General features: G+C 41.2%; 1 protein-coding gene across 1 annotated transcript; it reads right to left on the bottom strand.

The window, feature by feature from the left end:
• Positions 1-573: 573 nt before the first annotated feature.
• Positions 574-8,691, bottom strand: Rpp40 (ribonuclease P/MRP subunit p40). Its single transcript, XM_051194443.1, has 8 exons — positions 8,515-8,691; positions 6,971-7,115; positions 6,253-6,321; positions 4,900-4,995; positions 4,196-4,321; positions 2,439-2,637; positions 2,220-2,354; positions 574-796 (listed from the first exon to the last, which is right to left on the bottom strand). The coding sequence occupies exons 1-8, from the start codon at positions 8,635-8,637 to the stop codon at positions 598-600; spliced, it is 1,092 nt and encodes a 363-aa protein (XP_051050400.1). The 5' UTR covers positions 8,638-8,691; the 3' UTR covers positions 574-597.
• Between the last annotated feature and the right edge of the window lie 16,129 nt (positions 8,692-24,820).

Here is a 24,820-nt window from a genome sequence, read left to right as displayed (position 1 = left end):
TTAATAAATGATAATGATAATAAACTACAAATGCATTAATTTAAAAAAAAAAAAAAGCTGGCTAGAAACAAGTCAAGCTAAGGGCAGGCATTCATAAGCAAGAGTAAGTCTCTGTATAAGAAAGCTAGGTGAGCAAGCCAGAAAGTAGCATTCCTCCATGGATTCTGCTTCAGTTGCTGTCTCTAAGTGCCTGCTACAACTTCCCTTGATGATAGACTGTAACCTGTTCTTTCCTTCCAGAAGTTGCTTCTGATCAACAGAAAATCAAACTAGATCAGTTTATATGTGACTAGCACCTGTGACAGCAACAGGACCTGCCAAGAATAAGGATTCCTTTTTTACCTAACGATCTCACCAAGGGGCCCAATCTTGCTGGTCCCTGCTATTTTCCAGCTTACCCCACTCTGTAGTAAGTAACACCTTGTGCTCTATTCACTGGACAGGCAGCCAGTGCCCAGGGGCCACAGAAGAACAGACAGCAAGCAAATTCGGATCTGAGAAGTGAATCGTGACCAGGCTGGGTGTCACATAACCCTTCCATAATGAGGAAATATGACACCAAATAAGCAAACAAACAGTTTTAAATTTTTCATTTTCTTATGGTGGACAGTCATCATGTGCCCCAACAGCCATCTGAAGCCAATAGTCTTGATTATTGAAAACCACAAAGCTGTATAAGTGCTCGCCTCCTTTTTGGAAGCCATGTTCGTTCTCTCTCCATGAAACAGGGCTGTCTGCAAAGCCTTGAACGGACAAGGTGAGCCATGGGGCTAACTTTGGTTCATCAAAGTAGTGGCTGAAAAAGAAAGAAAGTTCTCATAAATCATAGGTCAGGAACATCCACATTAAATAAATTATCCTAGGTTATGGGTATTTCTGATGTTCTAAGTAAGCCAAGACTCTCTGTTGATTCATAAAAACTAGGCTATGTGAATTAAATACTTGGTGCTATATTATGAATTCCGTAAAGATTAACTAACACAACACTCAAAAAACAACTTCAGCAGCTCTTACAGCCTGCAAAATCAGTTAAGACCCAGAGAACAACTTCACCCCACCCAAATTACATAATAGTTTCCCTCCTATTAAGGTGGGCTTTGTTTGTTTGCCTGTGTGGAGATCAGAAGACAACTTTGAGGTCCTTTGTGGGTCCAAAGAATCAAACCCAGATTGTCAGTTTTGGCTCATGTGCCTTTACCCACTGAGCTAACTTGCTGACCTCTCTCCCATGAGGAGTGATATTCTTTGCTGGGGTGGGGACTTACTGCTTTAACACTCGGCTACCATGCTCATGGCCTAACCAAAACAAAACAAAAAACCAAAGAAACAAAACAAACAAAAACACACACACACTAAAAACACACAGGGTTTTTCTACGTAGCCCAAGGTGTTCTAGAACTCACAATATACACCGGCTGGCCTCCAACTCAGATCTCACTTACCCCTGTGTCCCTAAGTGCTGAGACTAAAGGTGTGAGCCACCATGCTGGATTCTTACCTAATTCTGAATGAAAGACTTTCAGAATTCTTATTTTGTTTTGTTTTGTTTTTCAAGACAGGGTTTCTCTGTGTAGCTTTGGGGCTCATCCTGGAACTTAGCTCTTGTAGACCAGGCTGGGCTTAAAGGCGTGTGCCACCAACGCCTGGCTGATTTTCAGAATGCTTTAACTTAACCTAGATCATAATTTGTACCACAGAATACTGAAGTGTTTTCAAGTAGTGTATGTATATATGGCTCAAAACATAACCAGGAAAATGAGCAGCTTGTTTCAAGAAACCTACTGAGGCTCTGCTTTCTCTTTCCACAAGGGTTAAGTTCTTCCAAATAGCATTTTCTCTGTCAGCAAGAATATGCCAGGGCCAGAGAGATGGCCCAGGAGTAAAAAAAGCACTTACTTCCAAGTTTGCTTCCCAGCACCCACATAGATAAACTCAAAGCCCCAGGGAATCTGAAGCCCTCTTCAGGCCTCTACTTGGACTCACACACATGTGCATATAAATAAAATTAAGCTTAAAAAAAGATAAGGTTATTCTTTGTTGTTGTTGTTTTTAATGAATACTTATAAAATTTTAAATGTTACTATACTGTGAGTCCAAGTAATGGAGAAAGGGGTGTGTATGAGGTGTCTTGCCTTGTACCACACTAACAAAAGTCGTTAACACCCCAAGGTAGCACCAACAAGTGCGAGACACAGACAAGAGGCAAGAGGGGTTCTCACCACAGCTGTTCCAGAAGGACATGTATCTTCTCTGACATTATGAAACCCGTGATTGTACACAGACAAGCTTGGGCTATCACTGTGCTCGGCTGAGGACAGCAGTAGGTTGATATGAAATTATAAGACTGGTTATTTCTGCCATAAAAGGAAAGAAAAATGGATTTACCACCACTATATAACCACATCCAAAGTACTGAACCCTAGAGCTCATATACGCACAGGTCGGCATTGCAGAAGACAGCGCCAAGCCAGTCGAAGAGCTCCAGAGCACTGCACGCCTCCTCCGGCTCTCCTGCAAGTGAGCTGCCCTGCAGCACCGGGCACTGCAGCTCTCTCACTGTGTTCAATGCCACTTTGGGCTGATGCTCCTGAATTTGGTATTTGGAAAAGTATGACATCATAGGTGATTCTTCTGCACCTTAAAACACACCAAATAAGGCCGAGTCAACATTGTTACAACTTGGATGAGTCTTGACCCAACTCCATTCTCTTCTTTTTCTGTGTGTTTCTGAGACAGGGTCTCAGTATGTAGCTGGTCTCAAATGCATGGTCCTGCCTGCCTTGCTTCCCTTTATAGGTATGTATCACCATCCGCAAGACCTTTCCCATTCCCTTTTGAGTTATGGGCAATAGGTAGGATAAAGTAAAATAGAAGCTAGGCAAGGCTATATCCTAATTGTAACCACTTCAGGTTGCTTTCGGCTGCCTATGCTAAAGTATCATGAACAATTATCTTTTTCACTTTTCCTGGAAAATAAATGACGCCTTCCGCTCAGGTCCATAATTGTTTTACTTGCTCTAAGAAGAAAAATTCAACTTCATGTATAAACCCAAAAAGTATTCCTTGTATAGGATGTTATGAACTCAACAGGAACATTATCCCAACAGCCAGGCCCAGACAGAACAAGAAAGCAGAGGCAAGGTAAACACTGTCTCCTGGAGCTGACACACCCAGCTTCTCCTGCTCCTGGATAGCAGGCTCTAGGTTGTCAGGCCCTCGGCTTATCCTCGAGTGACACTATCAACTTGCCAGCAGGGCTTCTAATCAGCTGCTACCACAGTGATTAATCAAATTCTTTGTCACTGACCCATGACACATGTGGCTGACTTTGCTGGCTGGAAGACAGTAAACTCTCAGGCCATTCTTAGTTTCTCTGGAATTATTAGCTACACAGAACTCACTGCATGGACAGTCCTCAGAGAAGTTGCCAAATGACAGAAACATCAGTAAATATCTTTCCCCTCCTGTATATTTACTATCGCAGAAGGAAAAGCATCAAGCTTTAGAAAATTTGAACAGACAACAGCCATCTGGGGCTGACCAAGTCCAGGACCTTTCCATGAGGAGCAGATGGATGGATAGAGTTCCAAAATTGACTGTTTACCTGTCCTCCAAAGGTGATACTACACAACTGTAACTCCCAATGATCTGATTTTGTTACAATCTGCTAATGGGCCAAAGATACACTTCTAAGTGGAAGTGGTAAGCAGGTTAATATACTTGATGAACATTAAAGATGGCACTTAATTCAGCGTTCTAATCAATTAAAAGTAACAGCAAATGCTATCTGACATTTAAAAGTCCATCTGAGATACTATCCTGCAATAATGATAAACACATCACATACATATAATTATAACTCATGCTGCTTTAAACTATTCTAGCCAAGGCTGTCTGGTGTGCATGGAAAGGAAAGAAGGGAGTAGATACAGGTTAGCTGTTCTGAAGCCACTGTGAGGCTCTCTGCATCTGTAGAAAACCCAAGGACACTGGGGCAGATTGTGTCTGAACTAGATGCTCCTGAACTCAGGCGCTGCAGTTATCCGGAAAGCTGGCACAACTTCTTCACAATGTCCTCACACCTATGTAAACAACATCCCTTGACCACAGTGATACACCACAACTCAATCTCCGATTACACTTCTCCAACAAGATTTCAAAATCACCGTATCATTATAAAATGTATACTTCATACCTGCATGATGCCAAGCCAAAAGAAAGTCAAACTTCAAAGGCTTCTTTTCTTTGAAGGACCAAGTTATTCTTTCATACTTCTTAGAATCCAGGTTAACAGACAAATCCATTAAATCGATGGAAATAACTTAAAGTAGAAAAAGGAATACATCTTTCATTCAAATTATACACAGCTTACACTATAGAAAAACATCTGCATTTTTGGTAAGTTTATTAATAGTATCGATTAATTAATCTATTAATTAATAGTATAGATTTTGTTCTTCACCCCCTTTCTTTCATCAAAAACATATCCCTCAGTGGGTTATTTTTTACTACATTAGTGTTAAATACTTTAAAGCTTCAGAGGTCAAAGATCAACTCTAGCCTACGAGTATGGTGTATGTGGCAGCTTGGGTTACTGATGTCCACACCAGTGTCAACAAAACCACCTCTTCACTTGTGAATGAATCCCTACTAGGAATCATAAAGAAACTGAGTACACTGTTCTACAACCCTTACTTAACCACAGTGTACAGCTAAGAGAAACAACACCAACTAATACCCTGGGAAGCTCAACCAACAGCTCCTTGATTTCAAAGGCAAGAGAATGGAGATCAGAGCTGTGGTAAACATTTAACTTTTTTTTTTTTTTTTTTTTTTTTTTTTTTTTTTTAACAAGAAAACTTACTTGCTAGACACCAATAGAACACACATAATACTTACTAAACTTCATAGTTTTTCTGCCAGAATACTGAGATGGATGACCTTGAAGTCCAGTTTCTTCATATGTATCTTTATCCAGTGATAAAATTAATTTCCCTATAAATCAAATAATAGCTCCCTTAAGAGAGATGTTAAACTATGGCTGATATTCTCTAAGGAAGGTAGACAACTGAGCAGTAAAACAGCATTATAAGTACAAATGAAGACCTTATTTATAACACACTGATATTATCTATCCATGTACTTGACTGGCCTAAAACTTGCTATATAGCTGAGGCTGGCCTCAAACTGGTAGTAATCATCCTGCCTCAGCCATCCAAATACAGGGATTACAGATGTGAGACACCATGTTTGGTGATATTATCTATCATATATACATCTATAGTTATTACAGTAGTGAAGCTAGAAATAATTATAATTGTATTAAGGAAGAAACCATCAAACTCTGGTCTGTACATTACTTCAAATACCTTCTTTAAACTCAAATTTAATTTAATGTTATGTGTATTTGTGTGCCTGGGTGTACGTTAAGTTCACCTAAGAGTCTGTGGAGGACAGAGAGGATGTCAGGGCTCCTGGAACTTGAGTTGTGAGCTGCCATGTGGGTCCTGGGAACTGAACCTGGGTCTTCTGCAATAGCAGTAAACACTCTTAGCTGCTGAACCATTTTTCCAGGACATTTAAAAACTGTCAGAGCCAGATAGAGATGTGGTGGTTCATGTTTGTAATCCAAGCACTTGGAAAGCTAAGGCAGGGGGAATGAAAATCTGAGACAAACTCAAGCTAAATGGCAAGATCCTATCTCAAAACCAAACAAAATGGTCTAAGACAGAACCATTTGCACTGATGAAGGAATATGTCTATTCCATACAATTTGGGAAATAAGCCCACTGAGAAACAATGTAACATAACTAACGCTAAAATTTTTATGCTTATAAATTCATAGAAAATTCTAGAAAACATCAAACTGCTCCATCTAAGAAGGAAGTCTAGAGCTGAAGGAGAAGCTTCATTTTACTGTTTAGAGCAGTACGATTTGACTTTTTAAAAAATTATTATTTTACATTTTTATGTACATGGATGTCTTGCCCACATGTATATCTGTGCATCATGTGTGTCCTGGTGCCTGTGGAGACCAGACAAAGGCATTGGATTCCCTGGAACTACAGACAGACAGTTGTGAGCTACTAAGTGGGTGCTGGGTACTGAACCCTGGTCCTTTGGAAGAGCAGCCAATGCTCTTAACTGCTAAGCCATCTCTCTACTCCCTAGAGTAGTACTTTTTTGCTTCTGTTTAACTGTACAGATATCTTTTATAATTGAAAAGGAAGGAAAAAAAATGAATGTTGTCACCATTTGGTAGGAGGGCAACAGAATTATCTTCATCAATACTTGTATTGTATGTTAGTGCAGAGAATGAACCTGTAAGAGAAAGTCAAGAAAAGAATTAACCCTTCACAATGTCGGTTTATGAATTATTGTCACATGACAACATATTTTCCAGGTAGGTAACAGTGTTCAGCACTCTAACTCACTCAATACACACCAGGGATAAGTTGGAACACATACATACTAAGATCCAGCTACTCCTACTCAGGACCCATTCAGGGTCTTCTTGGGCAAATATACCATCAACAGGCTGAGAATGGACTCAGAAGAAAACCAATAATCTTGGGATTCTAGCAGAAAGAAAGAGGCACAGTAGAAGGGGCAAGAGGACAAAGCTTTGAGGCAAAGTCCTAAGTTAATAGTCAGAAACTACTCAACCCAAATTAATAATCAAAGCTACTTAATCTTCCTCATCTGCTAAGTATGGATTCGACCTACTTCAGTGAGTTGTTGCAAGGGTTAACTAAATTTGGTAAGATACTTAGCCATCACCTAAAGAAGACACAAGAAAGAGGAGACTGAGCAATACCAACATGGAGAAGTGATGCACACAGCTAACCACATGGTCTGTCCTCTGCAGGCCTTTGTGAAAACGAGTGAAGAACTCCAGGATTTTGCTATGATCTTCCAATTGCTTTTCCTCTTGCCTTATTCATTTGAAACACTAAATACCTTTTCTTACCTTTCTTTACAAAGGTGTGGATGAATTCACGTGTAACTAATTCATAAAGAGGTAAGTTCTTCACAGAGTAATAGGGCCCAATTTCCATGACCAGGCTTTTCAGTTCTTTTGGTAGCAGCCCACATTCAGGAATAAAAAATGAAACCTGTTGGAATGTACAAGTACAAAGTCATATTTAATGAAGTTTAACACCATGTTTTTAGAAGTGAAATATGAAAATTGCTAGCTATTCCTTCATAGGTTTTACTGGGACATACAAACACAGGCAATGATCTTTTAATTTTTTTTTCCTCTTCTAACTCAGACATCTACCTGCCTTCTGGCTGGGAACTAATCTCTTTTGTGTGTGTTTTATTTTTTTGAGACAGTGTTTCTCTGTGCAGCTCTGGAGACTACCTGAAACTCACTTTGTAGACCAAGCTGGCCTCGAACTCACAGATATCCACCTGCCTCTGCCTCTAGAGTGCTGGGATTAAAGGTGTGTGTCACCACTGCTGAGACAGAAACAATTTTTTTTAAATCTATCAATCTCAGGCAAAAATCCTTGATTACTCAGTTTTTCATTCCTGCATTGCAATGTGAGGCAAGGGACTAAGCAGAAATGTAATGGAAGTCTTGCTTAAATTTTGTCTTTTGCACAGAAGCAATACATGTTACAACCTTCTCACTTCACAATCAAGGAAGTACAGTGTAATTCAGACTTGTTTACTCTGGAGTCATTGAAACCACAGGAACTGCTCTTGGGGGCATAAGGTGTTTAGAGATATTCTATTAGTAAGAAGCTACATAGAAACAGAAGTGCTCCTACATGCTTCCATTTCCCACACAAAGGTAACAAGTCAGGCCAGATAAGAGAAGCCATACACCTCTGAGATGAGATTTCAACCAAGCGGAGGTGTAAAATCCGCGCGGGATTTCAAATGATTCCCAAGCGCACATCGAAAATCCGTCCCGCAGTTACACCAACCAGCCTGTGCCTGAGAGACAAGGATGCCAGTTAATGTCTCTGAGAAACGTATCAAGCCAATATTTAAGGTGTAAAATGCGTAAGCCCTTATCGTCTTCAGAAAGGTTTTTTTTTTTTTTTTTTTTTTTTTTTTTTTTGCGTTCCTTAGTTGTCAAACCGGGTGGAGAGAGGCATAAACAGAGCTACGGAGAGACCATCCCAAATTTGGGGTGAAAGGCAGCTAAATGTTGTGCGGGTCACACTCCTAACTCCTCGGTGCCTGTCCAATCCTTCATCTAGCTACCGCGGACGACTGAAGACTCGATTCTGAACCTGGCATTAACCAGCCAGAAACGAAAACCAAAAATCCTGTTCCTTAAGGGCGGAGCACCGCTCTGTGTTCAGCGCATGCTGGGAGTTGCAGTCCTACACACCTCCAAGAAAGGCAGTCGGCAAACTGCACAAACTACAGTTCCCAGCATGCTCCGTGGCGGACTCTGTCCGCCCAGGCAAGACCAGGAGGTCCCGCTGGGAGAAACCCAGAGAGGCTTTACCCTAAACCTCTCCGGCCAAAGAAGGCCGGGTAGACCTGACTCACCCTGTAATTATGATAATGCGTCTCCACGAGATGTTTATGGCGAGACTTTTTGTGGCCGAAGTTTGATTTCTCACAAACCAGTAAGTGCCGGGAAGGTTCTTGCAGTCTGCGAAGCGTGGCCATGTTAAGCAGGAGTCTTGGCTAACCCCGCCTCCCGGAACGCCCCGCCTCCCGGAACGCCCCTCACTCCACCATTTGCCCCTTGTGATGCCACGCCCCTTCCTTCGCCACGCCCCGAATCCTTCCCCTCTGCTGTCAATTTCTAGAGGCATTGTGTAGGAATAGAGCCAGTATTCCTTATGCTTGTAAAGAACTCTGAAGCTTCTCTGAAAGTTCTCGAGGACCTGATACACCTTCCATTCCACAGAGTTTATCCAGGGAGGAACAGTGTGTATCTGAGCAGAACTCAGAGAAGGCTGCCCTCTGCCACTTTATAAAAAGGATGATAATCCCAATGGAGGGATACTCTCTCAGCCTAGATACTCGGGGAAGGGGCTAGGTCCTGCCCCAAAAGATGTGACAGACTGATGATCCCCCATGGGAGGCCTCACCCTCCCTGAGGAGTGGATGGGCGTTGGCATGGGAGATAGTGGGGGAAATGGGAGGACGGGAGGAAGAGGGAACTTAAAAATAAGATTGTTTTTAATTAAAATAAAAAATTATTTTTTAAAAAAGGATGATAAGACAGAGCAAAGATCCAGTACAGTCAGGAAAGTCCCCTGCTTTGTGGCACACACTCTATTTTCCTGACTCCTCATGTGGTCTAATTCCTAATGCACACCCACCCACAGCCCCTAAGTTCCCACTGAGCCCCACCAAAAGGTATAGGAAATTGTGGGGGGAAGATAATGTGGTGTCTCAACAATTTACTTCCTCCAGGACGCTTTTGCTTTGCTTTTTGATTGATTTATTTTTACATTTATAACCTTTCTTTCTACTTGTGTGACTTTCCCCCAAATCTCAGTTTCTTTGCTGAATTGTACTTCCATGTAGCTGATTTTTAAAAAGCCATATTGTTGCTTTCTCTCATCTATTTTTCTAAGTGTGTATGTGTGAAGTTTACTTCCCTCTCCAGGTCCTTGACTAAATAAATCTTTTCATTTGCTTTTTTGAGGTCTTATTTTTTATTAGTAAACTTCTGAAATCCTCCAGCATTTTACCTATTTCATTATCTTTGAATTCAGTTCTTGAGTTGCTTTGTTTGGAGACGGGATCTCATTATATATCCTGACTGGCCTGGGACTCTGTAGGAAGCTTTCTCTGTCTCACCAGCCAACTCCCAAACAACAATACAAAGACTTATTATTAATTATGAAAGCTCGGCCTGTAGCTGAGATGAAAGTTGTGCACCACCAAGCCTGGAGACTTGTTTTGTTATTGTTGTTGTTTAGAGGAGTTGCGTTGTCATGTGTTTTCATTCTTATTCCTTGCATTTCTGTGTGGACAGAAGTTTCTGTCCTGCCTGGTCCTGCAGCCATTTACACACAGCCATATACACACAGAAACTTATATTAAAAATAAACTGTTTGGCCCATGGCTTAGGCTTCTTACTGGCTAGCCCTCTCTTAAATATTAATCTAAAGCTATTAATCTATGCATCTCTACATGGTATTGGCTTATTGAAGAATGCCCAGGTGCCCTACCTTCCTGGTAGCTACATGGTGTCTCCTTCACTCCACCTACTACCTTTCTCCATCCCTGTTTGGATTTCCTGCCTGGCTAAATCCTGCCTGTCCTTTGGCCAAAACAGCTTTATTCATCATCCAATAACAGAAACATATGTTCACAGCATACAAAAGGACATCCCAACATTTCTGTGTGTAGTTCTGGCATCTGTTGATTTGGAGATGTCTTCCTGGCTATTTGCTGTTATTCTTAGAGAGCACCCTACTTTCCAAGGCTCAGACCCCAGTATCACACTCATAAAGGAGAAAATTGCCAAGGCAGCAACAAATTGGAAGATATAGAAATACACTCAAAATTACTGAGTTCAGCAATTTATTGCCAATAACCAAGAAACAGAAGTTTATAAAGCTAATGTATACTATGAAACTGAAGATTATGTACAGTAAATGTGAAAATGGCAAGCACATGAAATACAGAAAGGGGAAAAAAAGAAACGCAAGCTTAAATAAGAGAAAGAAAAAGAGGAATGGGAAAGTATGCCATGGATGGGGAAGTGAGAAGAGAAAGGGTTTATTGGTGGGGAAACCTCACTAATGACAAAGCTTGGATAGTGAAGTATATAAACAGAAGAGGAATAAAAGATAAAAATACGCAATTTTTAAAAGGTACAAAAGGAAGAAAAAGAGTTGTCAAATAATAAAAATGTAAATAATATAAAACAAACTTGAGGGAATGAAGAAGGTTTTATTTTTTTTAATTTTATTTAATTTTATATAACAGTCCAATTAAATGAAAACAAACATTTATACACAATATTTGGGAATTTGGGCGTCGTTCTTTCCAAACTACTTCCTGCTGGTAAGGGGCGCTGTCTTGGGGGATTCGAAGAAGATTCAGATATCCTGGCTGTAGTCTGTAGGGCTGTTTTGTCCAGCTGTTTTGAATGTAGGATCAGCTTGTACTCTGTTTCAGGCGGTCTGGCATGATCAAGCCACATTAGTCTGGAAGGAATCCACATCTTATGAAGAAGGTTTTAAAGACTGCCATAAAGTGAAAACACTAACAGTGCACTAAGAAGAAAAGAGGGTAAAAGTAAAGGTGAGGAGGGCAAAAGGTGAAATGTTGAAGCAGCCTTTTTCAGGGTATGGGAATTGACCATGAAAGGGTGTGGGAACTGACCACGAAAGGGGTGTCATTGAACTTGCAGACTCTTGTCTTGAGCCTGTATTGAACAAGTGTCATGTGCCCTCCAGAGCTGTCTACTTTATGTTCTCTGTGTGTGTTCCCCTTGACACCTTTTTTTTTTTTTTAATTTTTATTTTTCTCCAATCCTGACCGGTTCACCTCCCTACTTCCCCAGCCCCTCCCCCAGATCAACTCCTCTGTCTTCCTTCAAAAAATAAAATAAAAAAATAAAAAGAGCAGGGCTTCTCAGGGATGTCCACTGAACTTGGCCTACCAAGACTGGACACAAATCCTTATATCAGGGCTGGCTGGATGTGGCAACCCAGTAGGAGGAAAAGGGTCCCAACCACAGGCAAAAAAGTAGGAGACACCCCAAACTCCCATTGTTGGGAGTCCCACAAAAACGCCAAGCTACACAGCCATAACGTATGTGCAGAGGACCTAGCTCAGACCATACAGGGTCCATATTTCTCACTTCAGTTTCAGTGGGTCTCTATGAACTCTGCTTAGTTGATTCTGTGGCCCATGTTCTTATGATATCATTGACCCCCTCTGTCTCCTCTCTTTCTTCTGTGGAGTTCCCCCGGCTCTGCATGGTGTTTGGCTGTAGGTCTCTGCACCTACTCCCATCAGTTGCTGGATGGTGGTCCTCTGATGACAACTGGGCTAGACACTGACCCATGAGTATAGCACAATATCACGAGGAATGATTTCATTCACTTATTGCCAGTCCTGTTTGGGTCTATCCTAGGTCTCTGGGCTATCCTGCCTGTGGTTCCTGACCATTCAGACAGTGCCGGGCATGGGCCCACTCTCTTTGTATGGTGTGGTCCACAAGTTGTAGGAGTCATGGGTTAACCACTCCCAGAATTTGTGTGCCATCATTGCCGCAGCATGTCTTGCAGGCAGGACAGATTGTAGATTGAAGGTTTTGTGACAAAATTGATGTCCTAATCACACTGCTAGGAGGCTTACCTGGTTATAGAAGATGATCAGTTCAGGCTCCTTATAAATTTATTACTAAGGGACTTTGCTAGGGTCATTTTCCTAAATTCCAGGAAGTTTCTACTACACTAGCTTTCTAGAGAGGACTGGAATTGGGGGACTTTTGGGGTCATGTCTTTAGTAACTTCACTTTGTCCATCAGGGACTTCTGCTGACCACACTTAGATTTTCAGTCTGTGGTCTGTGGTTCAAGTTCTCCCATTCTCCTGAGATTCTCCAGATCTTAGTCCTTGAATGCTAATGGTCTAGCTGAGGGTGTCTCCTTAGTACTTTGAGAAGGAGGAAAGTAGCCAGAGCACTGAGTGTGTAGACAGAGCCTGTCTTGTACTTTTCATTATTTCTGTGTATTGATCACCCTGGTGGGGAGATGCAGCTGTGAACACAACATAGACTGCTGAAGCTTCAGAGTTCCTAGACTCTGTAGCTGAAGAATAATTATGCAAAGACACTGAGATTTTGACAAAAAAAATACACACATGGAAATGGAAAAAAAGTCAAATAAAAATCAAAGTATAAAGCATTAACAATAGATGTGATCAAGCAGAAGAAAGAGTATATGTCAAGATTAAGGAAACCATATATTCAAATATCAATTAAAAAATAATGAATCAGACCACAATATTTAAGAACTCTGGGTCATGATCAAGGGACTAACGTTAAGAATCCATGAGACAGAAAGGGGCTGAGATCACATCTCTAAAGGCATAGAGAATCTATTCAATGAAATTGTAACAGGAAAAAACCCCCAAATTTGGAAAAAGAAATGAACATCCAAACACAGGAGACGTATAGAACCTGAACTAAACATGGCCAGATCCTCTCCATGACATAGTAAGGAAGTAACAATTATAAAGCAGAGAAACAATATTAAAAGATATAAGGGAAGAAAACCCCCCCCACTAACTTAGCTACAAAGGTGAACATAGAAGAATATATAATATCTTTCAGCAACAACCCTAAAAGCTAGGAAGGTGTGGAACAATATATAACAAGAGCTAAAAGCAAATAACTCCAACCGAGATTGCTATATCCAGCACAACTGTCTTTTAACATCAGTGCTGAAGTCAAGGATGTTGTTCAGTCGCTAAGCTTCTTGTCTAGTGTATACAAGTCCCCATGTTCTGTCCCCAGGGCCACATAAAGCAGGCATGGTGGCAAATGCCTCTAATCCCAGCAATTGGAAAGTGAGGGCAGGAGGTCCTCCGTGGCAATGTAGCAATTTGTAATCAGCCTGAGCTACATAGCACCCCTATCAAAAAATCAAATTCATTAGTTTAATTTAATCATTGGTGAAATAGGGATCTCTCAAGACAAGTAAAAAACAAAGACAGTCTATGACCACCAAGGCAGCTTTTAACAGAAGAGGCTTGAAGAAGTCATGAGAACGCAGAAAGAAAAAACCATGAAGGACTGGGTGAGTAAAGAAAACTAGAAAGAAATCATGTAAACCAGCAATCCATTTATGCTGATGTGGTCAGGAAGAAGAGAGCAAGCAATGATTCAACAGAAAACCAACCAACAAAGTTAGAGGAGTTAGCTGCATGCAGGGAGTAGGAACCAAGAGTGGGGGCGGTTTGCTGGCAGCAAGCTGGAGGGACAGTGCCTTTGCAATTGTATTCCCTGATACTGGACACTTGATTTAGTGTTTTCCCTGCTGGATTTCAGTCTGCTTTGGCTTGATATTTCCTCACTATGTCTGGTTCCTCCCTTTTGGAAATGGAATGTTTATTCTGTGCCATTGCATGTTGAAAATATGTAATTTGCTTTTTTTGTTTCACAGGGGTTATAGTTAAGAGATTGTCTTGAGTCTCAGAAGAGACTTTGGACTTTTGAATAATGTTGAGATTGTTAGAGACTATGGGATTTTTGAAGTTGGGCTAAACGCATTTTACACCACAAGCGTTTTATGCCATGAGCCCATGGGGACCAAGAGAAGAATGTATGGTTTGAATGAGAAACATCCCCATAGGCTCATGTGTTGGTGGTTGTTTGAGAAGGTTATAGAAACTTTAGGAGGGAGATCCTTGCGGGAAAGCAGTGTATCACAGCAACGGGCAAGTGACTAATACAAACCTCAGTGTGAAACTACAAAGTCTGAAACTGCTACAGAAAAACACAGGCAAAGCTCTTCAAGATAGACACAGGCAAGGACTTCTATAAAGGATTCCAACAACACAAGCAATGGTCCTAAATACTACCTGAGACTGCATACAATTAAAATCTTCTGCATAGCAAAGGAAATACTCAGCACAGCTTGTCAGGATGGGAGAAAGTCTTTACCAAATATACATCAGACAGGGGATTAATATCTAGAACCTATAAAGAACTCCAAAAATTAAACACCAACAAATCCAATGTGTAAATAAATGTGCAAATGAATCAGACAGACAGTTCTCAAAAGGAAAAAGTACAGATTACCAATAAATGTGTGGAAAAGCATTCCCCAAGCGCCACCTTTATGGAAATCCCAATGAAAAGCTTCGCTGGGACTCCAGCTCACATCAGTCAGAACGACTGTCATCAAGGAAACAAACAACAATGCTGGTTCAGGGAAAATGGACCCTTATACACTGCTGTTAGAGACGTACATTATCGTAGCCACTATGGAAATCAATGTGGAGGTGACTCCAAACAACCAAAAATAGAGCTGCCGTACGAACCAGCTGTACCACTCCTGGGTACCACACCAGCTGTACCACACCTGAAGAATTCTAACTCAATACGTCTCAGAGATGATTGCACACCCATGTGTTATTACTGCACTGGTCACAGTAACCAAAACAAGGACCCAGCTTAGTTGCCCATCAATATGAATATGTAAGAAAATGTGCCAGCTAGGATGGCACCTGGGAGGCTTAGGCAGGAGGCTCCCTAAGAATTTCAGGCCATCCTGGTCTAGCTAGGGAGTTGCAGACCTACCTGGATTACAGAGTGAGACCCTGGCTCAAGAAAACAAACAAACAAACAAACAAAAGCTCAGAAAAAGCAAACAGGAGGAGGTGTGTACACAGTGGGATGTTTTTAGCCATGACATTTCCAGGAGATTAGATGGAACTGGAGATCATTGTTTTAAGTGAAATAACTCAGAAAAACAGCATGTTTCCTTTCATGGACTCTGGATTTGAATGTGTATTTACATGTGTAAAGGGCATGAAACCAGAAAGAGGACCATAAAGAGAAGATCCTGAGATGGGAGGCGGAAAAAGAAAGGAAATGGAATTCACGTGCCACGAATGCAGAACGGGAAGACTGTTGGGGGAAGGTGCGGGAGGAGGCGATTGGAAGGGAACTAACAAGAAGGGCCGGGGAAAGTGAGACTGGGCAGTCTGGAAAGGAATAAATAAATACAGGGTTTAATGACAAATGCTGTAGAAATGCCATAATGGAACCCATTGCTTTGTGTGCTAACTTTAAAAATGATTTTTAAATTATTGTTTTAAAACTAAAAAAAAATACTAAAAAATAATCAGGTGCAGTGGCTCATGTCTATATTCCCAGCATTTGGTAGGCTGCGGCAGGGGTATTACTATGAATTCAGAGCTAACCTGGGTTACATAGTGAGTTGCAGCCCAGCTTGGCTACAGAATAAAATGCTGTCTCAACCCTCACCCCAAGTGTAGGAATAATATATAAATAAACCAAAATTCAAAAGCATACAAATACATGAAAGTATAGTTGTTCTGTATTTGTATTCCCCAAAGAATGTGGCGATAAACTAATAAACCCAAGCCAGGAGATTTGCAGAGAAATAGAAATACCTTTTATCATATTCCCAAAAGGAAAGTGTGTATCTAGTAAATATAAAATACTAAACAATTTACACATCACACTTTTGGGCCATGTTGCAATAAGATTGCAAATGACCAAAACAGAACTGAAAGATACTCATCTTCTGGAAAGTACTAAAAATATTGTTTTAAATAAATTAATCCTGTGTTAAAGTTGAAATCAGAAATACAAAATCATAATGCCTGAATATACATACATATTAGCAAATATACCCACAGATGTATGATGCTTGTGAGAGAGTTCTCAGACTAAAAGGCACTGACAGTGACCAGGTTATGCTAATCAGATACCAGCACTGCCCTGGAGTCATTTAACACCATCTTATTACAAGTAGGCACAGCAGTGCAGGAATATGTAATTTCTGCAGACACCAGTGTGAAATCAGAGGCTGTCTCCTGCTGAGCCTAAATACCACATCACACACCTTTTTAGTAACAGACTCCAGGCCCTGCTGCAAATCACCTTCGGGATTAGACCCAAATAGCCCTCCTACAGCAGAGTGGTCCCAGACTGGCCACTCCTTGCTGTGATCTGGGTGTTTCATGTTCCCAGTGTAATGGTATTGAGAAGAGGACCTTTGGGAAATAGTAAGTGGGATTAGTACCCTTCCACCCTCTAAGAACACAGAATACACTAAGACAAGAAAGAGACTTCACCAAACACGGTACCTTCAATTTCTTGACTTTCAGAACCATCAAAAACAAATTTCCGTTGTTTGCAAGGTCCTCAGTCTATGGTGTTCTGTTATAGCCCAAATGAGATGGCTTGCTGCCTGCACACCTGATGACTTGAATTTGGTCTCTAGATCCTACAGTGGGAAGAGAAAATTGTCTCCCAAAAGTTGTCCTCTGATGTCCATATTCATGCCATGACCTGTGCACACACACACACATACACACACACACACACACACACACTAAATGTAATTTGAAAAAAAAGACGAATAACTTCCAAGTTAAACAATATAGAATGAATAATTAGCAATTTTAGTTAGTAATATTAATGAAAGTATTATGTAAGTCAAATAGATTTTTTTAAAGCCTCAGGTGAATTGTTCTCCTGTGGGGGGGGGCAAAAGTCTAGATTTGGCAAGGACCATTTATTTATTTGTTTGTTCATTTATTTTTAATTGAAGTTTCCCCTCCCCCCTCTCATCCCAACACCCTAACCCAACCACTCCCCCTTTTACTCCCTCAGAAATGGGCAGGCCTCCCAGGAATATCAACCAAACATAGCATATCAAGTTCCAGTAAGACTAGGCATCTCTCCTCATATTAAGGCTGGATGAGGCAACCTAGTGGGAGGAAGAGTTCTCAAAAGCAGACAAAAGAGCCAGAGATAGCCCTTGCTCCCACTGTTCCAAGTTCCACAAAAAGACCAAGCTACACAATCACAGCATATATGCAGAGGGTCTAGGTTACACCCAAGCAGGCTCCCTGATTGTCCCTGTTCAGTCTCTGTGAGTCCCTATGAACCCAGGTTAGTTGATTCTGTGGGTTTTCTTGTGGTATCCTTGACCCCTCTGTCTTCTACAGCCCCCACCCCTTCTGTAGGATTCTCCAAGCTCTGCCTAATGTTTGGCTGTGGGTCTCTGCATCTGTTTCCATCAGTTGCTGGTTGAAGCCTCTCTGATGATGATTATGCTAGGTTCCTGTTCCTGTCTATGAGTAAAGCAAAATATAATTAGAAGTCATCTCCTTGACTTTTTTTTTTTTTTTTTTTTTTTTTTTTGCCAGTCATGTTTGGTTCGCTCCTACATCTCTGGGCTAACCATCCTCTGGTTCCTGGTCCCTAGGCAGTGTTGGGGTGAGCTTCCTCTTATGCATGGTCTCAAGCTGGAGCTGTCATTGGTTGATCGCTCCCACAATTTCTGCACCGCCTTTACCAGAGCGCATCTTGTAGGCAGGACAAATTGTAGGTTGAAGGTTTTGCGGCTAGGTTGGTGTCACGGTTCCTCCACTGGAGTGACAAGGGCCATTTTCGAAGACATCAAAGCTCATGGCAAAGTAATATTTATTTAAAAATAATTTTTACCATGTATATTTCACATAACCTTGTATGTATGAAATGGTTCATATTTTTTAAATGTTAAAGATGATGGGAGATGGCTTACTTCCTCCTTCGAAGCCAGTGCTTTTTAGTATAATCACCAACATGCAGAGCACACTGTAGAGACCTTGAGGACGCTGTTGGTACCTCAAAGATACACCCTTTAGCTATCCCCTCTACATGCTTCCGCAGCAGTAAGCAACCACTAATCTCCTCTGAAGAGTTGTCTCTTCTGGACATTTCACATAAGAGAACTCACATAGCACAAGGATTTTTGTGACCCCCTTCCCTTAGCTGTACCTTCCCGGTTATCAGTGAATCACTAGTATGCATCAGTGCTTTACTTCTTTTTATGACTGCTGAAATGTTGTGTGTGTGTGTGAACTTTTATCTTAAATTCTTGTGTTTGAATTAAAAAAAAAAAAGGAGATGAGAAAGACAAAGTGTTCTTCCAAAATCCTAAAGGGACCTCAGTCACTTCCCAAACTGGGGACTCTAAGCTGTAGGGTGGGCGTGGGAACATTGAAGGTGGCAGGAAGTGGGAAAATACTCATTTTACTGTGGGGAAGGGCACGGAAAATGACCAAAGCGCTACAGAAGAAGATGGTGGAATGGAGGGAAGGCAGCTGCTGTTGGTGATTGAGCAGAGAAGGCAGCTGGAAAGGGGCAAGGATAGGTTGGGTTGGTACAGCATGAGGGGAAGGACGGAATGGAAAAGAACGGAGGCGGGAGCTGGTGCTAAGTCTCAGGAGGAAGTGAGTGAACAGGTGTACCTTCAGATGGCTCCACGCCCTCAGCTCCAGAGTGTACCTTAGGAGAAAACTCTCATTGTCCTTCATGTCCACGAGAAGTACTCATTTTGTTTTAACCAACAACCTCTCCCTTAGGAGCTTGCGGAGGCACAGACACCATATAAAGCATCAGGATGTAATATCACCCTGTTCCCGTTTTAGAGAGCTCACCGTCTCATGAGAACAATGTTTGTTATTTCTTCTCCATCTCACTGCAGTTCCAGGAAGTACAGTCTGTATAGGATGGGCAAATTACAATCATTGTTGGTGAATAATTGAAGAAATGGAGCATTTTATATTCAGATTTGTTTAAAAAAAAAAGTGTAGCCTCTGAATGGCTAACATCAAACTTTGCAGCATGAAAACGTTTTAGTGAGTGCAGAACTATGGAAATCTCTTCACTGCTAAATTCCACCCTGAAAACGGGCTAAGATGGTAAACTTCTATATTATGTGCATTTTGTTATGATGGAAAAAAATTAAACACAATATCAGAGATTTTTTTTAAAGTTAACAGTACAAACCAAATAGAAATTGAAAAAGCTAATTTTCTAATATTGGTGCTCACACTGATGCCCATGGCAGGTGTATTGTTTGGGGGCTTTGGGTCCTTTATTCCTCCTGGGTTCAGTCATATTCTGGAGCTGCCATCAAAGCACTCCAATATTTGGACTGGGCCTCACTGTCTGAAAATGTTTCCTTTTCTTTGTTATTGGAGAAGTGAAGCAGGAAGTTCCCTTGAGTAAGCTAACTTTGGCTATCATTTTCGCTCTCCTGGAAGACTGCGGCTTGTTCAGCGTGCTGTGGAACTTTGTCTGATTTCTAACCTCTCAGCCCATCCACTCTGAATTCAGCACATGGTCCCATCAGTGGCACGTAAGCATAATCTAAGACCCAGTGTGGACTATGTGTACGGGCGCTTTGCTGAATTGTTGAGAATTGTGTGTGCTTTTAATTATGAATGTGCGTGTGAGCATAACATATAATTTCACTCCAGCCTCAACTCATCAAGTTCTTTCTCTTGTCTGAAATAGGTATTTTTGGAAGTGAGAAAATAAAAATACTGATATGCCAGGGAAAGGAAAATCCTGTGGATTTTGAGTGCCATAGACAATGTTGGCCTTTTTCCTGATCACATGGAAAAGTAAAATACAGAGACCCACAGCCAAGCCTTGAGACACATGCTAAATTAACTGCTTTTGACACAACTCTCCTTGGATTTTACATGTTTATAGGGTGGCATTTGCAATTCACATGAAGATATTTATATATACTCATTGATTTAGTTGAGCAATATCTTTAAATGTAAGTAAGACATATGATTTTATTTTCTACAAACCAACTTAATTTCCATTTTGGTTCTCCATCCTTATAACAACAGAAGATTGATTCTAGCCAATGAATTTTTCCCTCTGTCCTGATTTCGTCACAGTGCCAGCACGGGTAGCACAGGTTCTCATGGACATTCTGATGTCCTCCACTCACACTGGCTTCTGGTGAGCCAGACCTGTTTTGTCTAGTTTGGCTCGTTAGATTGTACGGGAATTCGGCTAGAATGGTGAGGTGGGGCATTCTGACAATGACTGTCTTACACTGGAGAGGCCAACAACTCATAGTGACTCAGTACCCGAGTCTGGATATCTGAGCGATTCCAAACTGGTACTGTTGGAGAGCTGTTAGTCTTCAGCCTTCATGGGAAGCCTGAAGAAGCAGTTCTAATATTAGCAAAGCAATGCATGAATGGCAGCAACCATGTAAAGGAGCTTGCCAGCCAGAGTGAGGGCAAGCAGGCAAAATGAAAAGCTTCCTTCTGTCTCCCTTCTAGCTTGGTTGCCACAGGAAGATGTTCTGAGGGGGCTCTGACCTGCCCCCTCTTCAGGGAGATAACCTGCCCATCCCTCCTATCCTTCCTTGGGTCCACAGGAAAAAGATGGCATCCCTGAGGAACTGATTAGAAGGCTCCTAAGGTTGCCATTGTTTCCCCCTTGCTGCTGGTTATGGTCCATTCTCTTTTCCCAGGGACTTGAAGAACCTTGGCACTATCAAGAGGGAACTCTGTCTTCATTTCTGTCTAGTCTTTGCCATTAGGATTTTGATGTGGAGAGAGCAGATAAAAAACTGACTTTGCTGTTTGGCCTTGGGGCCCTTCTGGATAGAATGAGGTTGCCTGTTTCCTCCCATAAGGCCCTGTGTAGTTGAAACTCCAGTCACAAACACACATGTCTGCATGCATTTCTTTATCATTCAAGAAACTGGACTTTAAATAAGGAAAGGAAGTCAGTAATTGTAGGGTATTCACTGCTTGCCAGGCAACTTACATTCAACATGCCATCAAATACTGGGATCCCATCCTGCATGTATTAGTTGGTTATGGCTGTATAACAAACAAGTCTGAAATGTATTTAGTTCATGGTGAGCCATTAAGCCATACTTCCTACAGGGTTCCTTTGAGAGAGACAGAGACAGAGAGAGTATCTGATGTATCTGTGTGTGGTCAACTACTGATTGTCTAGGTAACTCTACTTCTGGGAAGCCTTAATTCCCCTCCCCATGGTATCTCACCCTTCAGCAGGTTCCAGTGGCTTTCTTCCTGTGGAGATGAGATGGCAAAGGTCTGGGAAGAAAAAGCAAGGAGCATTCAAGACCTCTTCTCACAGTCATATCTACTTCATTCTCTTGCCCAGAAGAGGATCAGCATAGATCCAGTGTGGGAGAAACACATGCTACCCAGCAATGGGAGCAACTGTAAAACCACATCACAGATAGCACAGGCACAAGTGAAGAAAGAGAATTTGATGTCACTAAGCCTCCTTGGCAGATGAAGCTTAAGTAATATTCCAAGAGAAGTCTGAAGCTTCACAGCTAGGAAATGACTGGGCTTGGGCTTAGTAATATCAGCTGTGCCTGGTTCCAAAGCCTGTGGCCCGGCACTCAACCTCACTGCTAATGCAAGGTCCTGTTTGTGTCTGAGAGAGAAGTGTGAACCCTGTCCTCCTCTCCATGGGATAATCTCACCAAGAAAAAGCTGAAATGTCTCACAAGGACTTGGAAGAATTTAAGGAAATAGCTGAGGATGAAGTTTAGAAATTAAGGACCAAGAAATATATTTTTCATTCCTAATCATAGGATAAAATTGAAAACACATATAATGCATACCACATGTTTGTGAATTCTTTTCATCTCTCTTTGGTATTTGTAGGCTATTTATGATTTTCGATACAAATCAAATCAAATGGTACCTAAAACAATCTCATAGTCTGGAAGCAAGTCACAAAAATTGAACCAATGAGAAGACATCTCCTCTTGATGCAGTTTAGCCCAGGGGCTGAGGGCAACTTGACTGAGCCTTTGTTTTAACAGCACTAAACTGGTCCACAAGACCCCTGACTGAGATACTGCCACAGAATAAATCCCCTCAGCACAGTCTGGAAAGACATGCAGCCAACATATCCTTAACTTATAGAAGCTTCTCACTGAGGGCTGTTTGTTACAGTGACCCAAGAGCCTTGAAAGTTGCCAAAGTCCAAGGAAGGAAAAAACAATTAAACCAAGATCCTTGTAACGGGGCTCAGGCCTTAGTACTTTTTAAAGTCCTCCAGTGACTGTAGTGTACAGACAAGACAGAAAACCACCACTTTAAACCTATTTGTCTTGGAGAATTACTTACAAATTTGTTCTCATTGAATATAAGCATCTGCTATTAAGTTGTAACCTTTCAGTATCTACTTGCTGTCTTTGCCCAGACAGACCTCTGCTGCTTATTTTGTTCCTGTCTTTCAGGCCCACGAGTTTGAGAGCTTATGCAAAAAGGACACTGATAGGTATTGTGACCTTCACATGATACCATGAGCAGTTATCTGCCACTTCGAAAGAAAGGGCTCATGTAGTATTTACAACTTTCATTGGAATATAGTGTGTTCTGATGGTTAAGCTTCAGCGTCAACTTGGTGGGATTTAGGATCATCTAGGAGACAAGTGCATGAATGTATCTATGAGGGCATACATAGAGAGAGGTGTAACTGAGGTGAGAGAAACTGATTGTGGGTGTCACTATCCATGGGCTGGGGTCCTGGACTGAACAAAAAGGAAGGGGAACATCAGTGCTCATCACTCTCTGCAGTGTGAGTGCAGTGGGATCATCTCCTACTACTGTGCATGGTGGACTGTATCCCTTCAAACTGTGTGCCTGAATAAACCCACTCATATGCTACTTTTGTTCAGTAGTTTGTCATAGCATCAGGAAAAGTTAACTAACATAGACACATACAGTACATGTGCAAAAAGTATCCTGTAAAATTTGGGGAATTATTACAAAGTGCATATAATCATAGAACTAGGAAATGGTGGGTGGGTGGGGGACTTGTCTAGGCAGCCATTTTCTCCCTTCTCTCAAAGATGACAAAGATATTTTTCAAAATTATATTGTGTGTGTGTGATGGGAGATGTCATTCTGTGAATATATTTCTCTTATTGGTTAATGAATAAAACCCTGTTGGCCAATAAGAAAGCAAGATAGGCGGGACTAAGAGACAAGGAGGATTGAGGGAGAGGTAGGAGGAGAGTCAACATGTAGGACCGAGAGAGCAGAACTCCGGACCCTCTCTCCAGTAAGATAAGACTTAGGTTAATAGAAATGGGTTAATATTTAAGAGAGAGCTAGCCAATAAGAAACACCAGTAACAGGCCAATGGCTTTATATCTAATACAGCATCTCTGTGTGTTATTTGGGGCTGGCACAGCTAAGGGCCTGGACCAGGCTGGCAGAAAAACATACTTGTAACAAAATGGCACCACAACGTGGGCCCGAGAACTTTCATTTAAAACTTAACAAAAGCTAAAAAAGGGGTATTAGAAACAAAAGAACAGAGACAAGCAAGGCTTCTTGATAGCAGCATTTTTTCTCAGTTAGGCTCTGTTTTGCTACAGACAAACAAAAACTTGCACAGCTCTTTTAATGGAAGTTTCCTGACTCATCATAAGTGGCAAAAAACCCCACAGTTTTTAAGAAGTGCTGCTAACAATTCAATGGTATATATGAGCAGCTGGAGAGACTAGCTGGGTATGATGGCACTCGCCTTTAATTCCAGTACTTGGGAGGCAGAGGCAAGCGGATCTCTGATGTTTCAAAGTGAACCTGGTGTACGGAGTGAATTCCAGGGCAGCCAAAGTTACACAGAGAAAACCTGCCTCAAAAAATAAAACAAAAAAAGTAAAAGAAATAGAGTAATAAAAAAGCCATGTGAAGATGGAAAGCACACAAACAATCCGAATACTGTGTGCTGTGATGTTGTCTTTAAATTGCTCAATTGCTAAGGAAGAAATAATTGCTACAATACACTTGATTATCAATGCTACTAAATTAATCCAATTTATATATTTTAAAAATGCTTTGACTCCAAAATTTAAGTCTAAGGACAGGTTACTGAGAAAAAGATTTTCTATTTTTTTTCCATAGAAAATGAAAAACTGTGGATTCCTTCCAGACTAACATGGTTTGATCAAGCAAGACCCCCTGAAACAGTGTCCCAGGTGATCCAACATTCAAAACAACTGGGACAAGCAGCCTTGCAGACTACAGTCAGGATTTCTACATCTTCTTAGGATCCCCATGACAGCGCCCCCTACCAGCAGGAAGCAGTTTGGAAAGAACAACGCCCAAATTCCCAGATATCATTTATAAATGTTTGTTTTCATTTATATGGGGTTGGTTATAAATGATTACTGACCACAAGCAATTCCTTTTTAAAGGTAAAAGGGGAATTATGGTATAGATTTAAACACTTTGTTTTGGAATGGATTTTCATTTATTGATACAAATTTAAGGTCAATTTTGTGATATGTATATTTCTCCTTTTGTTTAGG

Source organism: Phodopus roborovskii, unplaced genomic scaffold (genome assembly GCF_943737965.1).
Source record: "Phodopus roborovskii unplaced genomic scaffold, PHOROB, whole genome shotgun sequence".
Classification (NCBI taxonomy): domain Eukaryota; kingdom Metazoa; phylum Chordata; class Mammalia; order Rodentia; family Cricetidae; genus Phodopus; species Phodopus roborovskii.
Note: the sequence above shows the minus strand (reverse complement) of the source record. Positions and strands in the feature narration are given on the sequence as shown.